At 51.1% G+C, this 20,700-nt stretch overlaps 2 protein-coding genes across 15 annotated transcripts in view; one reads left to right on the top strand and one right to left on the bottom strand.

The window, feature by feature from the left end:
- The window catches only part of TMEM8B (transmembrane protein 8B), a 67,484-nt gene that overhangs the window by 10,408 nt on the left and 36,376 nt on the right, over positions 1 to 20,700 (top strand). For 5 of the 14 annotated variants that reach the window (XR_012332581.1, XR_012332584.1, XM_073806273.1 and 2 more), the window contains exons 4-10: positions 1,650 to 1,783; positions 2,076 to 2,344; positions 2,925 to 3,250; positions 6,219 to 6,312; positions 6,470 to 6,593; positions 6,672 to 6,814; positions 7,028 to 7,206. Coding sequence is in view for 10 of the 14 variants with exons in the window: in XM_073806273.1 (XP_073662374.1) it covers positions 1,650 to 1,783; positions 2,076 to 2,344; positions 2,925 to 3,250; positions 6,219 to 6,312; positions 6,470 to 6,593; positions 6,672 to 6,814; positions 7,028 to 7,206 (1,269 nt within the window). In the remaining 4 variants the exon portion in view is untranslated. The other 9 variants (XM_033858264.2, XR_012332583.1, XM_033858263.2 and 6 more) reach the window with 9 other exon arrangements.
- On the bottom strand, positions 19,731 to 20,582 carry LOC109552384 (olfactory receptor 13C7-like). Its single transcript, XM_033858265.1, has one exon. It carries the CDS (start codon positions 20,580 to 20,582, stop codon positions 19,731 to 19,733), a length of 852 nt encoding a protein of 283 aa, XP_033714156.1.

Consider the following 20,700-nt stretch of genomic DNA (forward strand, 5'->3'; position numbering starts at 1 on the left):
CAAGCAAAATGTGGAAAAAAGTGTTTCTTCCCTCTGGACTGTATAGTAAGGACGGGGGCTGTCTCCCGAGTGTGAGTCCCCACCCTTAGGGCTTATTCACCACAAGATTATTGTGGTGGTGATTCCTACGTTAGGAGGTGGGGTTGATGAAATAACTTGGGAGAGTATTTCTGGTCCTTAGGGCTTGACACAAAAGATGAGGGACATCTGCTTTGGAAATCAGAGATGGAGGTCTCTGTGCAACGAGGTGGGTTCAGGAGCTCTCTGAAGGGACCTCTTTTTGACACCTGTTCTTTAACTCAACAGATATTTTCTAGCACCTAGTGTGTGCCAGGTGGTGTGCTAGGTATTGGGGGTGCAGTGATGCAAAAGGTACAGGAAAATTCCAGGCAGAGGGTAAGGAGATATTCCAGCCTGGCATCCATCAAGGCCCCCTTCCAACCTTGTGGAGCTTTGCTAGAAGTCAGCAAACAAACAAACAGACAAAACAAAACAAAACAAAAGTCAGCAAACAAGCCTTGGCTGGCTTTTTCCGTGGCATGGAACTCAGTGGGATGTCAAAGCCTGGAATTCTTGTCCCAGGTCAAGGCTAATTGTATGTCTCGGTCAGAACAACCACATAAGTGAACAGTGGCCTCTAGTTTATTGGGCCAGCATAAGACCGTTTGTCCAGAAGATGAGAGAAGCCTAATCAGGAGCCCCCCTCCCCTGAACTGCTAGGATCGAGGGCCCAGAGAGCTGCAAATGCCACAGAAGAGGAGCCGGAATTAATGGGCCCATCCTCACTGGAGATGCTGCAGGGCCAGAGTGGTGTCCTCCCAAGTAGAGAAGTGTTAGGGATTTTATCCAGAAGAGTAGCTCGGGGAGATGTGGCGGTTCTCCTCCAGTGGCAGAGGAAACCCAGACTGAGGCAAAAGGAGCAGATGTATCTGTGGGCCCCTGAGGCAGAGCGGTGGTCGGGGGACAGAAGATAGGCTTTGGCTTTGTACAGGTCAGAGCTGCCCCCAGCTGGGTTGATTCACTTATTCATTCATTTATTCAGCAAACATTCATCTGTGAGGGGTGCACTTTACTTTAGGCTCTGTGTCTGGGGGAACAAAATAAGACCAGGTTCCTTTTCTCAAGTTACCTGTAGTCTGGAGGTCCCTTGGGAGGCAGAGTGGCTCTTCCCTGGGGGTATTAAAGCAGAGGCTGGACAAGCACTTGGGAGGGGCAGGTGGAGAATAAAGGAAATTAAAGATTCGGTTGGGGGAAGCGGGGAGGTTTGGACTGGAAGCCTTTAAGGGACTTTCTAGTGCCCTTGGAGTGCTAGTGTTCTACGTTCCTGAGGGCTTGGTGGGGGAATGAGGTGGTTTGAAATACCTTGAGGGGCTGTCCAGGAATGCTCAGGAGTTGGGGTTACTGGAGGTGGGGAAGGGAAGGCCTGACTGTCAGGAGGGGCCCAGTTTTGAGTCCCTAAACCTCAGCCAATGCTGAGGATCCCAGCAGATCCTGCAGACCTAGGAGGGACCCAGAGCTTAGAGGACTGCGGTCACAGCCCCAGAAGCAGGAGGGCCAGAGGAGGTTTGTCCTCCGCTTCAGCAGGCTGTTCGCCGCCATTTAGTAGCACCTCGCTGTCTCCCCTCCCGCCACCCCTGCTTGTGTCCCAGGGTCTCCAGGATGAGTGTCAGTACCTCCTTCAGCCGCAGCTGATCGTCCGGCGTTTGTTGGACGTGGCTGTGCTGGTGCCTGGGCGACCCTCTGAGCAGACCCTCTCCCTCCACAATCGCTCAGCCCTGTACAAGTAAGTCAAATACTGCCCCACACCGGGCCCTTCCCATGTTCCTTCCCCGGCCTTAGCCTACCTGCTGATCTTCCTCTCCCTCTGGCCAGCCTGGACTGCTGAGCTACCCAGAGCCCCAGGGTGACTCCCACCCCCTGCCTCCCCCTCTCCCAGCACAGAGGGGAAGACCCGAAAAGGCCTCCGGTTTTTCTGTCCCCTACTCCTCCCTTCTTCCCAGTGTCTCCCTCATCCTGTGTCCCTCTCACTTCTCTGTACCCTGTCTTTTCTCACCTCCAACCTCCCCTCTGCCCAGGGTCTTTGTGCCCAGCTTCACTTACAGGGTTTCAGCACAGCTGGTGTGCGTGGGGGGCCGCGGGGCATCCGCCTGCCCCCTGACGCTGCGCCTACGTCCCAAGGCCCCACCCCTGCACAACTCAAGCTCTGTGGCCTGTGGAGGTGCCTCGGTATGCCAGCTGGAGCTGGCACTGCCCCCGTGGGGGCACTGGGTCTACGTGCGTGTGGAGACACCATCCCGGGGCCCTGGCAGGACCGTCTGCTTCCAGCTGTGTGTGCGGTTGCAAGGTCAGAAGCCCCACACCTGCGCCAGCCACCCAGCTTGTGCCGACTTCTGTGGCTGGGAGGAGGCAGGCACAGTGGCTGTGTTCACTGGTCCTCGGCCACGTGCCTACGACCTCCCCGGCCCAGCCCAGGCTTCTTTACTCGCCAAAGCCCTCCCACTTGGAGCTTCAAGTCATTGGAAGACCATCAGATCTTTTCTTGGTACCTGACTTGGGGCTCACTAAGGGACCTCATTACTCTCCTTGATTTAATCTCAGTGTCCTGGAGTAGGCAGGGGACAGCTAGGACTTCTGGGACATGGTCCTTGCCAAAGCCCTTGCAAGTCAGTGAGAGGGTCCATCACCTGTTTCAGCAGTGTCCTCACTGCCCGTGGGGTGGGAGAGATGACCTTGAGTCCCTCCAACATGACATTCCATTAGCTGTGACCACTAGGGAGCCCCTGGACCCTGTCCTGTGGCCTTAGATGCCAGACGCCAAAGGGATGTTCGATTCCAGTTCTTAGCCTCCCCACCCTTTGTTATGTGGTGGGGCTGCAGGGCTGTGAGGGCGGCAGGCCCCAGCTCTGATTTCCTCTGCCCCACAGAGTGCCCACAGCCCAGCCTGTCCCGTGCCCTGGTCCCCGGAGCTGCCATGAACATGCCCCAGTCACTGGGCAACCAGCCACTGCCCCCAGAGCTGTCATCCCTCGGGGCCCCTGCTGAGGGGCCCGGGGCCACATCCCCACCTGAGCACTGCTGGCCAGTGCGCCCGACGCTGCGCAATGAGCTGGACACCTTCTCCGTCCACTTCTACGTCTTCTTTGGCCCCAGCGTGGCCCTCCCCCCTGAACGCCCAGCTGTGTTTGCCCTGAGGCTGCTGCCAGTGCTGGACAGCGGAGGCGTCCTCAGCCTGGAGCTCCAGCTCAACGTGGTACTATTTGTGGAGAGCGGGGAGGTCGCCCTTTGGGGGAACCCGAAGGGGAAGGTGTCGGGGTGAAGGGGCCCTTACCTCCTCCAGAAAGCCTGTCTAGGTTGCTTTCACCTTTCATGGTTAGAGACCATGCCTCAGCCCAATTCTGGTCAACAAACATGCCCTGAGTATTTACTACACATGGGCTGGGTCAGTCAGGGCAGCTGAGCGGTCTGGATTTTCCCAGTTGTATAGGCTTACTTGCCACTCACTAAGGGCCTCTCTCTATGGCAGGTGTTTACTTTTTCTCGCATATCTCCTGTGATGGGGAGCTCACCACCTCTTGAGGCCACTCTGATTGCTAGAGGCATTCTTGGCATTCCATCAAAGTCTGCCTCCATGGATTTTTACCCACTGACCTTTGTTTTGCCCCAGAAGCTATATCCAGTAGTCTACCCCGTCCTTTTTTTTTTTTTAATAGACATTTTTCAGAGCAGTTTTAGGCTTACAGAAAATTGAGGAAAGTACAGAGAGTTCCCCTCTTTCCCCACACAGTGTCCTCTATTACTCACGTCTTGCATTGGTGTGGTACATTTGTTGCATCCCTATCCAATTTTAACAGCCCTTTGGATGCCTCTCAGCCTTGCCAAAGCTGAACAGCCTCAGCATCTTAGACTTCTCATCCTCTGCTGTCTCCTCTGGTCATACTTCTGGTCATCATGCCTCTGAACTAAGTGATCCAAGGTGGTCTGACCTGGGTGGCAGGCAGCATTTGTGCAGCCTGAGATCAAGTTACCTCTTTCAGCTGCTGCCTCACACTGTGGGATCACCTGAGGCTTGTGGTGGACTAAGACCTCTGGATCTTTTTCCTTTTCTTCCTTTTTTTGCTTCAAAACAATTGTATACTTTTTTATTATAAAAATAATAGGATCACATATAAAGGCTTCGGAAAATAGAGGAAGACACCTCCATAACACAACTGCTTAGCTTTTTGGTATATGTCCTCCTAGTCCTTATCCACATTAACTGATGTGTTTATCTAGTTGTAACCAAGGACCATGCACATTTTCATGCCCTGAGCTTGGTTCATGTGAACCGCTGCCAATACCTATCTTATATTTTTGCAGCACACTTTTTAACCTGAATGGAAGAATTTATGTCTATCTTTGAGACATTGCCTAACACTGGTTTGGACCTTGCATCTTCACTGCTTTGTGTAATTCACACACTTGAAAAGCTGGCCTTCTAAACCTCTTAGTCATTATTTTCAGCACTGAACAAGACTGGGCCGAGGGCAGAACCCTGTGTCAGGCCATTGGCAACTGTCTTGGGTTGGCGTTGATCTAATTATTTATCTACTGTTCCCTCAGCCAAAAATCCTTTTAACTTTACTATCCCTCAGCTCTGGGGCAGGGATCATTTTCCTATCACCCACCTGAGACCTGGTCTGTCTTGAGGTGGTATTTTATGGGACATGGCGCAGAACTTTCTAGTGATCCTCCTGGTCAGGACAGAGCTGACTCTTCAACCCCAAGATGTTCCTTATTTTCATACTCAAATTCTCTGTGTTCTGGCTAAGACTGTATATGTTTTGTGTTTGCTTATCGCCATGCCTTTGGGCAATGACAGTGAAGTCTTGATTTGACCTTGAAACTATAGAGCCTATGTCAGAGACCAGCCCCACCCATACTGACTCTTCCTTAGTATCCTGAGAGGAGAGGCCCACCTCCCCTGCTGCTTTGCCCTGTCTTTCTCTGCATTCTTGTCTATTTTCTCTAAAAGGCATCTGCTTACATTCCAGCCATCTGCCTGCTATGACACTGCTGCACACCTCAGACAGCCTGTTCTATTTATTCTGAAAGGTATATTGGCACACCTACTCTGATCTTTTCCTCAAGTATTTTGATGTTTTCCCTTGGGTCAAAACTGGACACTTGGCTCAGAGAACTGCATACCTAGAAAACATTTTTTCTTTGGCTCCCACCAGAATGGCTTTTGCTGAAAAATACTTTGGCATATAGCCCTGGGCTTGCATTGAGGGAAGTTATGAACAAGTTGTATGAAATTCACTCTTGCAGCTAAGGATAGGAGGTGGGGCAGCACACAGTGCTTCTTTGATGTGAATTTAACTGAGAACCACCCTTTTGGGTGCAGTGCTTCTCCTGAGACTCTAACTTTTATCTTGTGGACTCACAAATGTGGTAACTCACGTTTCCTTCCTTGCTTTGGTTGCTTGGAAGTCAGCAAATATATGGCCCACATCTAGGGACAGATTTGTAAATTTCCCTCATGTATTTATTTTATCCTGTTATATGTATTTAATAAGCTGCCTCAAATCCTTCTTGAATGAGGTGAGCTTATGGCATCCTGTTACCTTTATTCTTGTAGACAACCCTTTCCCTTTACTCCTATGGATATCCAGTTTCTTTTAATCCCAGCCAGCTTGCTACATTTAATCCCATAGGCGTTCTATTACCACTGCTCAGTACCTAGAATTATTTCACCTGAGGAAGAGTGCATTTCTTTACATGCCTCCCACCTTCAAGGCCAAGGTGAAGATGTGAAGATGACTGACAAACCTTACAATCACCTTTGTTTACAACTAGTGTCTACATCCAGCAACAGTGCTCTTCCCCTTCCCCCCATCAAGCTAGATAGGACTGAAAAAGTGGGTGTTGTCTCTTGCCTAGACAGAATTTAAACAATTCTTCCCAAAGAAAGGACTCAGAAGTGGCCTTGCCTTCTCATCAGTCTTTGAAAGATCTCTGCTGTGGAAGATCTGGTGTTTCCGTTTTTTTTGTTGTAAGAACGAGGAGGTGAGGGGTGGGGAGGGTGCTTCCGTGTGGAGAGCACCTGCAGGAATGGGATGTCCAGTGAGGGCCTGGAGGGGTTTCTGGGGAGGGGTTAAGAGGTGGAGGAGTCTGGCGGGGGTGCTGGTGGGAGGACTTAGAGGGTGTGGCCGCCTCATCTTTATACCCGCCCTGCCCAGAGCTCCCTGCGCCAGGAAAATGTGACAGTGTTCGGATGCCTGACTCACGAGGTGCCCTTGAGCCTGGGGGATGCAGCAATGACTTGTTCCAAAGGTGGAGTGAGGAACCGGGGAAGGAGTGGGGGCTGGAAGTCGGGGGCAGGGGGGTGGGTATGGAGGAAGGATGGGCTAGGGCGTCTGGGAACTGGGGGCAGGCGGGTGAGGGTTCTTTAGGTCCTGACCCCACACTGACTCCTCCCTTCTCCCCTCAGAGTCCCTGGCCGGCTTCCTCCTCACGGTCAGTGCCACCTCCCGAGTGGCCAGGCTGCGAATCCCGTTCCCGCAGACGGGGACCTGGTTCCTGACCCTGCGCTCCCTCTGTGGGGTGGGGCCTCGGTGAGCGGGGCGGGGCGCGGCGGGGCGGGGCGGGGCGCGGCTGCGCCCGGGCCCGGTTGATTGGCAGTTTGTGCGCAGGTTCGTGAGGTGCCGGAACGCGACGGCCGAGGTGCGGTTGCGCACTTTCCTGTCCCCGTGCGTGGACGACTGCGGGCCCTACGGCCAGTGCAAGCTGCTGCGCACGCATAACTACCTGTACGCGGCCTGCGAGTGCAAGGCCGGTGAGCCGGCTGGGCTGGCGAGGGACCCCACCCGGGGCGGTCGGAAGGGAGGCGGCCCCCTCAGTAGCCGGGTTGGAGGGGGGGCGGGGTCAGGGTGGGACCAGCCTCCTCTGGCCTTGGCGTCGGGCTTGAGCAGAGACCACCAGCGGAAGTATCTGCTGAAGCGCGGGCTGCCTTCTCACCTCTTCCACCCTGTGCCCCTCCCATCCGCAGGATGGCGGGGATGGGGCTGCACCGACAGTGCGGATGCGCTCACCTACGGATTCCAGCTTCTGTCCACGTTACTGCTCTGCCTGAGCAACCTCATGTTTTTGCCCCCCGTGGTCCTGGCCATTCGGAGCCGATATGTGCTGGAAGCGGCTGTCTACACCTTCACCATGTTCTTCTCCACGGTATGCGGTGGCGTCTGTGTCTTTCACCGAGTCCTTATCCGTGGTGGTGGGTTAGAGTGTACATTTCCACCACGGGGTTTGGGGATGTCTACACCTTCATGGTATGAGAATGTCTCCTCTTCACTGTACAGCAGTGCTTCCTGACCGCTTCGTATCATGGCATGCGAACGTGATAATTTTTATAAGGCACATTGGGATATATGAGCAAGGCTGTTTGCGACTTAAGATAACAGTCACTGGAGACAGTGTGGGGTCTCCAGCGACCCGCACCCTGCCTGTCCACTCTAAGAGCTGAGGGGACCTTTACCTCAACACACTGGCTGAGAAACTCTGACTTACAATTTGGAATTGTGTCTACACAAATCCCCTGAGATGCTACATCTAGGGATCTTTTCATCTCATCCCTGGGCTCTTGGTATCTTGTGATGTACAGTGCCTGCCTATGAGCACTGCAAACATCTTAGATGGATTCAGACTTTTCCACATGTCTTAGCAACAAGGATATCACAAAAACCAATACATGCCTCTCTGTTGTCCAGTATTAATAGATCAGACATATATCCAAATTACAAAAATCCTACTTATCATCTAGGAGAAAGTGAGGGGCAAATGTCCTGAAACTGAGTCATGTTCTAGGGCCCTGGTTATTTCTCCACAGGTGAGGAACAGTGGGCTGTAACCGAGCCATGTAGCAGGACCTTGGCCACTTAAGCTGCATGAGAACAGCACACCTCAGTTTTGTTTGACTGGTCCCCTTTTTAGACCTGCTCTGACAATGCCCCACTCTTTTTATATTCAACATTGTTTCTCTCGCTCTCTTTTTTTTAGTTTCAAGATCCTTTTTATATTGTTGCTCACCAAATTCCCTAGCAACAGCTCTTTCACCAGCGCACTCTTGGTTATGTGCAGATCTAATGTGGTTCACAATTAGTAAGAACACCTAAGTGTGTCAGGAGCCTGGAGCGTGTGAGGAGAGCGTATCCATTCTCCTGCACTTCACAAAGCATCCTGGGCATTGGCTTCAGGGTATTCAGTGTCAGATGACTTCTTATCTTCTGGATTTGATGGCATATCATCCTGAAAAGACAAGACCTTCCCCTAGTAGGAACACTGGGGGAGTCGAAAGTGCCTGGCACCACATACAGTGCTTCCACTTTCTTAAATAAGGCAGTAAGCAAATGATCAAGGAAAAGATACTGGCTCTGAGGTGTTGCCTAAAGTCGTGCTCTAACTCCTGTTCTTTTTCCACACGTGCCAAAGTGTAGAGCTACTTGTGATTCATTTTTCACAGGCAGGTTTCCTGTTGTCACTCTTTCCTGTTCTTTATTTTGTTTAGACTTATTTCATTCCTCAGCAGTCTCCATTTAAGGACCCATCTTTCATATTGCAGGTATCAGCACCAGCATGGTAGGCGACAGTCTTCTTCCTTGTCTTCAAATCCAGGACAGTCTACACCTGGGAGTAGTGTGTCAGTTCCTACCCAGGGCCTGGGAGCAGACAGTAGCTTTGTTCTTCAGGAGTTTAAAATGCAAAATGTAAATAAGTAGAAAAAGCAAAACAAAGCAAGCCACAAACCCAGCACTTGATTTTGTATGTAGCCGACAGTTCAGATAACTATAACAGAAAAACAACGTCTACTGAATACATGCTGTGTGTCAGACAGTGCTCATCGAATCCTCCCCATAGCACTGTAATAATAGGTATTGCTATTATTATTATCCCTTTTTTGCAGATGAGAAAAGTTTACATACTTTGCCTAAGGCCTGAGGTGAGTGGTAGAACCAAACTTCGCACTCAGCCTGCCTCCAGATCCCTCTCATGTAATCACTGAGCTGTAGTGTTCCCCTTGCATAGGGCAGTGAGCGTGCATGGATACATTTCTAACCTGACTTCAGTTTCTCAGAAGTCCTGGAGTACGTGGAAATACTAACGACCTCACTTTAGTAGTTCTCAAATTCTTAAAAGATAAAAAGAGCCAATCAAAAGGTCAGGAAATATAACCAAACCAAATACAGGAAATCACAGGGAAAATATATCAGACATTGCGGTTGTGCACCTCTGACTCATACAGTTCAAGCCACATGTCCTTCACAGTGCTAGAGGAGTCCTCATAATTGGATCCCCAAAGACCCAGACAGAGCTGACATCCTGGGGCCCCTGCAGCCTTCCTTGTCGATTGCTGAGATCCTGGCTGCAAGCCCACCTCCTCATTACCTCTCTGTTCCTCACACCAGCACAAGTAATTCTTGGTGGCCCTTGGCAAAATCCCATGACTGTTTCCAAGAGGAAACGGAAGCAGAAAATAAGAGAACAGCAGGAAGTTTCATTCTGTCCCGAGTACAAATATCCTAATCTTTGTATGGATTGAATATATTTGCATCTTCAATTTTAAATTCTCTAGTGCCAGGATACTCTGTTTTGGAGCGTTAGACAAACTGTATAGTTATGTTATAAAAGTATAAAATTCCACAGAGAAAAACAACTTAGTATAATTTTCCAAAATTACCTTGTAAGTAAAGAAATCCAAAGCTGAGGAAGGTGTCAAATTAGATTATACTAATAGAAACTAGTTAGTAGTCTGAATTTCTTTTCTTAAATCTCCCAATCTTTTTGTGTTATTTCTACCACTTCTTTTTATTGCTGATGACAAAAGGAATACTAATGTAAAAATTAGTCCACAATTTTCAGTGAGACAATAGTGCAATATATATATATATATATATATATATTTTTTTTTTTTTTTGCATAAGGGAAAGTTTATTAGTGTGGGGATATTCTCCCATGAATATACATGGCATAAAGTATGAGATGACTGTAAGGTGACTAAAATTTACTGGGCACATACTGTGTGCCAAACATATAGGAGAGTATTCCAGACTTTCAGGGTAGAGTTTCCCAGGTGCCACTATAACTCAGCCTTCAGTAGCCCACTCCAGCTTTCGGTTGAGCCAGTTGTTTCTAGGTGATGGGTAAATGGTTACACCAGTGAAATCTATGGTGGTGAGCAATTTGCTTTGCCTCATTTACTATGAATTGTGCGTCCTGGTTAAGGATGGTGCTGAATGGGTGCCATGGCAATCGATAATGGCTCCTGCTCCATGAATAGTAAAGCTGGCTGAAGCACTGCAGGCAGAAGAGACAAACATATGCCTAGAATATATGATGACAAGATGCTGTCTCCTCCGGGTTGAGGAGTTTCAATGAAGCAAGCTGCCACAGGTTGTTGGCGGGTTTCCCTAGCACAGTGTGCCCCGGGAGGGAGTCGATGATGGACTTTACTGATGGCATTTTTGGACATTCAGCAGTGACAGTAGCCAGATAGGATTGGTGAAATGTAGATCGTGTTGGTCACCTCACACTGCAGTTTTATTTATTTTTATTTTTTTAATATTTATTGATTTATTTTGGCTGCACCGGGCCTTAGTTGTGGCACGTGGGATCTTTGTTGCAGCGTGCGGACTTCTTAGTTGCGGCATGTATGTGGGATCTACTTGCCTGACCAGGGATGGAACCCAGGTCCCCTGCATTGGGAGCACGGAGTCTTACCCACTGGACCACCAGGAAAGTCCCCACACTGCAGTTTTAATTTAACTCTACCCCTAAGGGTTTTCTACAACCTTAATCTCTTTGACCTTCTAGTATACTTGTAGAATAATCAGTCATAGAAGATTAGAGAGATGATATTCCCCAAAACCTCTCCACTCCAGAGACGATCTCTCCATTATTCCCCGCTCTTTTTAACAATGTAGAAATTCCTAGGAGGAAATAAACCTTCAATTAATTATTTTCTTAGATGTGTCTTCAATGTTAGGTGATTCAGCTTTGCTTTTTTTCTGCTGGTATTTATCCTCTCTTATCTGAGATTGAAAGATTTATTACAAGTCCCTCTTCTAGAAGTGTTTGGGCGTTTCCTTCTATATACCTGAAAGTCAGGCATATGAAACAAGTGCTTGGTGAAGTGTGAAAGGTAAAATTAATGCTTTAAAATAAAATCCAAATCATAAAACAGTATTGGGTAATTTAGTGAGCAGTAGTATGTATATCCGGTCTTGGAGGTAGAGAAATAGAAAAAGGCCAAAATATTGATTTGTTTAGGAACCAAATTAGTTCCCAATTAATCACATATAAGAGAAAGAATTAAAAAATAAACCTTTGAGGCATATTCAAACATTAAATGGACCCACATGAAAAGTGTCTCCAAGTTTCCCAGTAAGAACTCATTTTCTCTATTTAATAATATAAAAGAGGGATTTATGTCCCCAAACTTATGAACCCTCTGAAAAGCCTGGGATACTCACTTAAAACATGATAGGGCTTCCCTGGTGGCGCAGTGGTTGAGAGTGCGCCTGCTGATGCAGGGGACGCGGGTTCGTGCCCCGGTCCGGGAAGATCCCACATGCCGTGGAGCGGCTGGGCCTGTGAGCCACGGCCACTGAGCCTGCGCGTCCGGAGCCTGTGCTCTGCAACGGGAGAGGCCACAACAGGGAGAGGCCCGCGTACCGCAAACAAAACAAAACAAAACAAAACAAAAAAACATGATAATTCCAGAGCAGTCTCTTCCTGAAGGGACAACATTCTTTACCTCCAAAGTGAAGGGAAAGAAAGAGGATAGGTACACAAGTTTAAGACTTGGCAGTTTAAAATGCGAAGGAATCGAACCCAAGGTTTCCCAATGTCAATTAATATCCCTGAGTTTTCTTTTTCATTTATTTTTCTTTTTCTAAACTCCTAGCTTGTCCCTGCCCTTATGTTATTCACCCTTTCCCCTCTGTTGGTTGAAGTTACACATTTTGCAATTTGAATGACTGGATGAAATCTTCAACAGGTTCAAAAGAAACATTAGCAATTTCTTTCTCATCCTTTGTCTCTCAAGACTAAACTTTTGAGTCTGTTTTCCCATCCTGTTGGTGGCAGCTCTGCATCTGGGCTGGCTTCTGTCAGCTTTCACAGCAGACCTGCTTCAGTTTCCCACCTGCTTTCCCTAAGGTCGCTGCTGTTTCAGTGAGGTTGGGGTGTCATGGTTTGTGCTATGAGTTCGGGATATAGTGCTCCTTTTCCCTGAACTCTTCTTCCTGACCTCGCCTCCACCTTCTCGTTCTCAGCTCTGACTCATTCAAACAGGAGACTAGGTTCTCCCATTTTCATTTTCCCCAGAAGTTGCTGAGACCCCACTGCTGCCAGTGAGTGAAACTGTGATATTGCTCTGCTATCTATCTCCTCAGCTGTGGGCTGGATATCCCTGCCCTCTCCCTACCCACACCCAGAGCCGTGCCTCTGGAGGCCTGGATACCTGTCTCACTAAGGTCTGTAAGGCTGTCTCTCTTTTGGGCTCAGAGCCCTTGTGACTTAGGGTTGCCTTTTGATGGAATGATGAAGAAACTGATGTGGGCTGAAAGTAGTGCCTAAAGGATCCCTCCAGTCAGTGATCCAGCCACTTCAAAGGCTGCCTTTGGATGGTATAGCACAGCCTTCCTGCCCCAGCTTCGGTTCAGCCTGATGCATTTCAGCCCAATCCTGGCAACTACACTGAGTTGTTTCTCCTCTCAAGAGGTGCTCTCAGTAGCCATGGCTCTCTGAGGACCTGGGGTAAAGTACAGGGGACAGAGGTCAAACAGATTGATTCACAGAATCTTAAGAGACTTTTTTGATCCCCTAAAATCTGCTGGCGTGTCTCAAACTCAGCTCCAATGAGTAGATTTTGGTCAAGTTTACATAGGTCAAAACCTTTTTCTTTCCCATTATAGCTTCGTAATTTTTCTTAACCCTGCTTTCATTACCATAATAACCCATTCTTCCTGACACGGAGCAGGGGTGATACTGGGAGATGGGAGAAGTGAGCATGCCACTGTGATGGTTGTTCTCGGTCAGAGCTGTTTGTCTTCAGAGACCTTGCCCAGTCTATTTTCTTTGGGTGGACTCGTAAGGCACATGATATAGAAGGAAGCGTGTTCCTGCATCTCTGCACCAGATATTCTTGAAACCATCCATGGCCTTAGTGTTTAGCATCAGTAAGTACTCAAATTACCTAAATTCTACACAGAAGTTCAAAGAAAGGTGACAGCAAATGTTCCAAGACAAAATAAACTTGAACTCAGGTTATCCCTGGGTCACTGTTTTCACAATAAGGGAATGCAGGCTGCCAGAGGTCCTGATAGCATTATCCAGCGGGGCACAGGGATTGCGACCACAGACCCAAGGGCTGATGGCAGAGCTTGGTTCCTTAATTGGGGTGCCCAGTATAGCTTGTTCCAGTTCCACTGTGTCCCCTGCACCCCACCTTTAAGCTCAATACCCTATTCTTTGCTGTGTTCCCCACGGTGTAGGGTAGGTGAGCACTGTCCCTTTCCTGTGTTCTTCCCGTGGTGTAAAGTGCCATGCTCTTTTCCCTGGCTTTAGGGACTCTGCCTTTTTTCTCACCGTCCCCCCCGCTTCCCCCATGGCATTGGGTGGGAGAGGATGCAGAGGACCAATTAGTGCAAGGTCTGAAGGTGAAGCATGACTCAGAGTCTGAGCTAACAGACAGGGCTTGGGGTCTGGATTGGCCAAGAGGCCAGATTCCAGCCTCAGAGCTTGGGCCAGGATTACAGGTGGGACCCACACGAGCACAAGGGGATACAGGCAAGGATTGGCCTCAGCTTGAGAGACCTGGATCCCTTGGCTTGGTGCTCTCACAGCACATTCCAGAAGCAGGAAGATTAGGAAGGTGAGGACGAGGCTCAGGGCTGCCAGATACGTACAGCCTAAGACACAGACCGGGCCTCCCTACCACATTCTTCTCAGGGGTGGGGAGTTGGGCATTTCCCAGTTCTGCTCAGTCTGTGCCCTCTGACTTCCGCTTTTCTGACAGCAGCACGCCACCCCTATGGCCTCTTTCTCCAGTTTTGTAGACCTGGACCTTTGCCGCAAGTTCTCTCAATGCCTGTCCTCTCTTCCTCCAGTTCTACCATGCCTGTGACCAGCCAGGCATTGTGGTTTTCTGCATCATGGACTACGACGTGCTGCAGTTCTGTGACTTCCTGGGCTCTTTAATGTCCGTGTGGGTCACTGTCATTGCCATGGCTCGCTTACAGCCTGTGGTCAAGCAGGTCAGTACAGAGTGGGCCCTGGGGGACAACCATAGCCACAGTCTACTTGAAATCCACTTCCCGATCTCTCCTGGGGGCATTGCCAAGTGCCTCTCCATCCCGGCCCAGCCCCTGGAGACCTCTTTCTCTAGGTGCTGTACTTGCTGGGGGCTATGCTGCTGTCCATGGCTCTGCAGCTTGACCGGCATGGACTCTGGAACCTGCTTGGACCCAGTCTCTTTGCCCTGGGGATCTTGGCCACAGCCTGGGTAAGGTTGGGAGGGCTGGGGGCGGGGAGGTCCCAGCAGGACTTGGGTGCAGGGACTTGGGTATCTGGTTCCCAGTTTAAGGTGGGTTGGGACCCTGTCGTCATCACTGTGCTGCTCACAGCGCTGCACTCCAGTCTTGGCAGATGCCTTCAGGTCACCACCAGGGCTCAGGGGAAGCCTGAGAGTGACCAGCAGTGGCTTGGGTTCCAAGGCCTCGCGTTCCTGAGCCCCACTTCTCTGCCTCCCCCAGACAGTACGCAGCGTCCGCCGCCGGCACTGCTACCCGCCCACGTGGCGCCGCTGGCTTTTCTACCTGTGCCCAGGCAGCCTTATCGCGGGCAGTGCCATCCTGCTCTATGCTTTTGTGGAGACTCGAGACAACTACTTCTACATTCACAGCATTTGGCATATGCTCATCGCTGGCAGTGTGGGCTTCTTGCTGCCCCCTCGTGCCAAGACTGACCACCAGGTCCCATCTGGAACCCGGGCCCGGGGCTGCGGTTACCAGCTGTGCATCAATGAGCAGGAGGAGCTGGGCCTTGTGGGCCCGGGAGGGGCCACTGTCAGCAGCATCTGTGCCAGCTGAGAGGGGCTTTGGGCTGCCCTTGGGGAACGTGAACTCTTCCCCGGGGCAGAGAGCCCTTCCTTGGGTTCTTCCTGGGAGCATGGAGTCCTCCCAGGGATAAGAGACAAGTTGTATTTCTTGAGGACATGGAGTCTTTCTTAAGGACACGGAACTCTTTCAGGGGCCTGGCACACTTCCCGAGGGCCTGGAGTCCTCCTGCATCTTCAGGACTGGAGCTCGTGCAGGGCCACAGAGCCCCCTCAGGACCAAGGAGTCCCTCCCAGGGGTGTGGAGCCCTTCCCAGGGTATGGAACCCTCCTGAGGACATGGATTCCTTCCCTGGGAGACCAGGCCCTCTCAGGACATGGTGTCGTTCCTAAGGAAACGGAGTCCATCCTGGGGAAGCTGAGTCTCCAGATCTTCCCAGCAGCTCAGCAACTCTGGGCTCGGGCTTCCTTCCCAGAGGCAGGATCTGGGCTGGGCTGTGCTGGGAGGGGGATGCAGGACAGATGGGGCTGGGACTGGGGCTGCGGTGGCTGGTATCCTGAGTTGATGCAGGTGGAGTCTGGTGTGTCTCCAATGAAGTATTTGCTGGTTCTGTGCTGCCTTTTTTTTTTCCTGAGGGAAACGGTGTGGGGAGGGGAGGGAAAGAGGGACCCTGAGACAATCAACAGGGGTGATGGAGCCTAGCTGGCATGAGCTGCTGGAGCTACTGTCTGAGGCTTTTGCCCCATTGTGTCAGGCTGCAGCAGCCGGGAGTAGGGAGTTGTGTGAGTGTGTGTGTGTGTACTTGCTGAGATGATTTCAGTCAGTGAGACCTCCCTTGTGGTGCCCACACCCAATAGGGAAGGAGGCTAAGGGCTCAGGAAATTGGACTAGCAGGTACAAATCTCAGATGTGCAAGAAATATCACAAGAATGTAACTTCTGTTTTGAGTCTCCATTTTGCCCGAGTGCCAGAAACATAATCTTTTGTCATTTGGGGATTTCTTCTCTTTCCACAAAGGTCACAGCTGAGTCCCGAGGGTCTTATATAATGCTGAGATACTGCGAGGGTGTTTTCCCTGGTCACCAGGGTCCATGTGGCGCCCCTGAGATTTCCATCATCCCACCTGGTCCCCAGTTAGTGGTACAAGCAGGCCTTCCCAGAGTGGTTTCTTGTCCCCATCTGTGTAACCCTTTCAGTCCTGAGGCTCTCCACCACTTCTGTGCCACATGCAAAGACTTGTGAGACCTTGGCTACCCAGAAACACCTTGAAGCCATTTCTACCCTGGGGTCCTGCTCTGCATTTTACTTGACCAACAATGCATGAGTTGCTCCAGCTTTCACACCTGCAAACCTGTCCAGGGGCTTGGTCTGGGGAGTGGGGCTCAGGGCCCCTCCCTTTTGGGGCCCTCCTATGCCAATGCTCTCACTACATCCCCTCCTCCTTGCTTTTTCCTCTCCCTAACTTAGGGAATCTTTTATTAATCTGGAGGTGGGGACACCTATTTTTCCTTACATTTTTCTCCCAAATCTTTTGTTTATGCCTTAAGTCTTTTATGTTCCCTTTAGAGCCTAGGCTTTTGAAACTCAGATGCCAGGAAAACGTCTCTTTGTTCTCTGCTTTTTGCAATCACATCTCTTCCTTCGGGCACTGAGCAGAGTGATGTGAGAAGGTCACATCTCACATCACATTCACCAATTGAATGGTGAGAAGGAAGGAGAGGTGTGGGCTAGGTGTCTGTTCCTGTATCAGAAATATTATGCCACACAGATCACTAGGACACATGAGCCCAAATAGCTGGGATTCAGGACACAGTAGAGTACAGAAGGCACTGAAGAGGGAGACAGAGCTGAGACAGACCCCACCCAGCTAGGAGGGATCAGAAGGGGTTTTCTGGAAGCCGGATGGAGTGGAGGGCATTGAGTGAGGATTGAATGAGTTTCCATAATGCCAGGATGTTGGCAGAGTGTTCACTCTGGTCACCAGTGTCCATATCACATTCCTCCCCTGAAATTTCCATCATCCCATCTGGTCCCCAAGCAGGAAAGCACTTAGAACACTTAGTATAGTGCCTAGCCTGCTATGTGGTAAGTCTCCAATGTATGTTAGCTAAAGGTCAGGTGTTTGGACATGGGAGGCAACAGCAAGGGGGAGACACAGGAGCAGGAAAGACTGATCTTTACTGGGGAACTGGGACTAGTTCAGGGCCTCTGGACCTGCAGGGTGTGTGTGTGTGGAGTTAGGGCGGAGGCAAGCAGCCAGTGATGAGGCTGGGCAGGTACATGGGGTCTGGCTTTTATCCTAGGGAAATGAGCAATGGCCTCATTGGAGGGATTTAAGCAGGAGAGTAGCGGATCAGATTGTTTTGTTTTGTTTGCGTTATTTTGTCTTTTCAGATAGGTGTTTTGACGGCTGGTGCAGAGGATGGATTTTGGAGAGGATTTGGAGGCTGAAAGTGCAGCAAAACCGATGTTGCACTATTTGAGAGAGAGATGGTGAAGGCGGTGTCAGTGGGAAGGAGGGGACTGATCCGAGAGCCGTTATGAGGTGGATTCTCTAGGACATGGTGACTGCTTGGATGTGTGGGGTGGTGAGGGATGAAAGAAAGCCTATGGTGACTGCCACGTTTCTGGCTTGGTGACTTGGGGCGGGTGTTGGTGCCATTCCCTGAGATGATGACACACCTTTGTGGGGCAGAATGATGAGTTCAGTTGTGGATAGTTTGAGTTTGAGGTGCCTGTGGGATTCCTGGAGGGAGAGGGCCAGCAAGAAGACCGTGACAGGCAGAGCAGCTGAACCAGGTCTGGAACCTTGGCCTCCTGGGTCCCAAAGCAGGGGTCCTTTGTTGTCTCCTGACTTGTTCAAGTGACTTCCTGGAATACATGGCCGTGGCCACCAGATACTGCTGCTCTCTGCTCATGTCTGTCCACACATTTGGACTAAACCCTGGACTGTCCACAGCTGCCTGGGGCACACCCAGCAGCACAGGATCCAATCCCCAGATGTGACATTGTGAGGGCTTCTGAGGGACAGTTCAGTTCAGTAACCCTCTATCGGGAAAGCTCTGTGGGAGCTGCAGAGACAAGCCAGACCTGGTTGAATCCCACCATCAAGGAGCCCACGTGGTGGTGAAATACCATGGATGCAAAGCAGAATGGGATGGATACCGAGTGAAAGATACCAACAAAGTGCTGTGGGACGTAAAGGAAAGAGAGACTATTCAAAGTGCACCAGGAAAGGCTGTGTGAGAGAGCTGGTGTCTAAGGTGGCTTGGAAAAATAGTCCCAGGTCTCGCCAGAGATGAGCATGAGCGAGACACCAAGGTGCAGGCAGTACAGACACTGTAGCGAGGGGGTCACCGTGTGAAGGGGGTTAGTGGAACATCGGGCTGGAGAAGTGGGGGGCTGGGTTCTGGAGGGCTTGAACTCAACTGAAGAGTTAGGGCTTCATTCTGTGGTTAAGGGGAGCCATTGTAGGCTCTTGAGTGAGGCATCAGCCAGGGTCTGGCCAAAGTAGGGCAAGCGTGAGTGATATAAGGGGTCTGTTGTAGAGAACAGAGCTGTCGATTGTGGGAGCAGTTGGAGAAGCCTGTGCAAAGCTGGGCCTCTGCACCTGGTGTCGGGCCTGAAGCTGCTCTCGGGGGGCGTGAAGGGGGAGGTGAGGACAGACCGGAGCCCGTGTCTGGGCCTCGCTGCCTTCAGGCTCAGTGACACTGGTGACCTGCAGGAGGAGCTGGCACTCTCTGGCGTGGCGCTACACTTGGCACGGGCCTCCGAGCAGCTGCAGGCGGCGTGGCAGGAGCTGGAGCAGCTGTGCTGACAGCAAGGTGAGCCCCAGGCCGGTGACAGCAAGTGAGGGCTCCCACCACGACGGTGCTGCTTCGCCTTCGCCTCCCATCTCATGCGGATTTCTCTCGTGGTCCACCCGATCCCAGAACCTTACAGGGAAGGAAACTCGGGGAGGCCCGGTTCCACCCTAGTTAGCTCGACCCAGTCCAAAGCCACCACAAGAGAGCTAACCAGCACTCTCCTGGGATGATGAACCTGGCAGCAGCCGGTGAAGGACAGTTGGTCCAAGAAAAGGAAGCTCTAGAAATCTCCAGTAGCCCCTGGGTTGACTGTAGGGTGGGTGGTTGTCACTAGGCTCTTCACAAATTCTTCAGTCCTCCCCCTCCTTCCAGATGCGTGGTAGGTGGGTGTTCCCTCCCCCTCGGTGTCAGCCCTGGTGTGCGCCTTGCCTTGGCCAGTGAGGTGGAAGTGGAAGTAACAGGTCACTTCTGAGCGGAAGCTTTAAGAATCAGCGCAGGCTTTGTCATTTTCTCTTTGCCTTTTGCCACTTGGACCAGCAATGTGCCAGATGGTGGCTGCTTTATCATCCTGAGTCCCAGAGGGATGAAGGCGATGGTGCAGAGCACATCCCCCAGCCAACCTCTGATGGACCTGTAGCGTAAGTGAGAAAAAACCTTTGTGGTTTTAAGCCACTGAAATTTTGAAATCATGACCAGAGTGTACCCTAGCCTGTCCTGCCTGATAGAGAGCAACAGGAAAAACGGGACATTTCCCTGGAGAGCAGGTCTCCCCTCAGCAGAGCTATGGCGGCAGCTTTCACCTCTGTATTCCTCAGGCTGTAGATGATGGGGTTCAGCGAGGGTGTGTCACAACCCCATAGAACAATGCGATAATCTTAGCCAAGTTGGGGTCCTTGGCCTTGGGCTTGAAGTACATGAAGGAGGTGGTCCCATAGAAAACCACCACCACTGTGAGGTGGGCAGAGCAGGTAGAGAAGGCTTTCTTCCAGCCGGCAGCAGAGGGCACCCTCAGGATGGCAGCAAGGATGAAAATGTAGGACAGGCAGATGAGCCGCAACGGGGCCAGCGTCACGACAGTAGTGGCCACCATTGTTAGCAGCGCGTTTAGAGAGATGTCCCCACAGGCTAGTTTCAGCACTGCCAAGATCTCACAGAAGTGGTTGATGACGTTGTGGCCACAGAAGGGGAGGCTCCAGGTGAGCGTGGATTGCAGCAGGGAGTTGGCAAAGCCTGTCCTCCAGCTCAGTGCCGCCATCCACACGCACGTCTGCCTGCTCATGAGCTCTGAGTACTGAAGCGGCTGGCAGATGGCCACGTGACGGTCACACGCCATCATGGCCAGGATCGGGCACTCCGTGGAGCCCAGTGCCAGGGTCAGGAACATCTGCAGGGTGCAGCCAGGGACGGAGATGGTGCTTTGGGTTTCCAGGGAATTGACCAGCATGAGAGGCACAAAGGAGGATGTGCCACAGATATCCATGAGGGAGAGGTTGCTGAGGAAGAAGTACACGGGGCTTTGCAGGCGGGGGTCCAGCATATTCAGCCCGATGAGGAGGGCGTTCCCCAGCACTATCACAGAGTAGATGCCCAGGCAGAGTACAAACAGCACCATCTCTAGGTTGTGGTGCTCGTGTAGCCCCAGCAGGACATACTCTGTCACGGCCGTCTGGTTGGCCCCATCCATCTCATTCTCCCTCCTTTCCCATCTGGACCACACGGGTGTTGGAAAAAGCACCAGCTGGCCTGGGAGCCAAGCAACCTGGATGTATGACCTGGAGCGGGTCAGCCCTGCCTCTGGAATT

The sequence above is a fragment of the Tursiops truncatus genome, chromosome 6 (genome assembly GCF_011762595.2).
Source record: "Tursiops truncatus isolate mTurTru1 chromosome 6, mTurTru1.mat.Y, whole genome shotgun sequence".
NCBI classification, from domain to species: Eukaryota; Metazoa; Chordata; class Mammalia; order Artiodactyla; family Delphinidae; genus Tursiops; species Tursiops truncatus.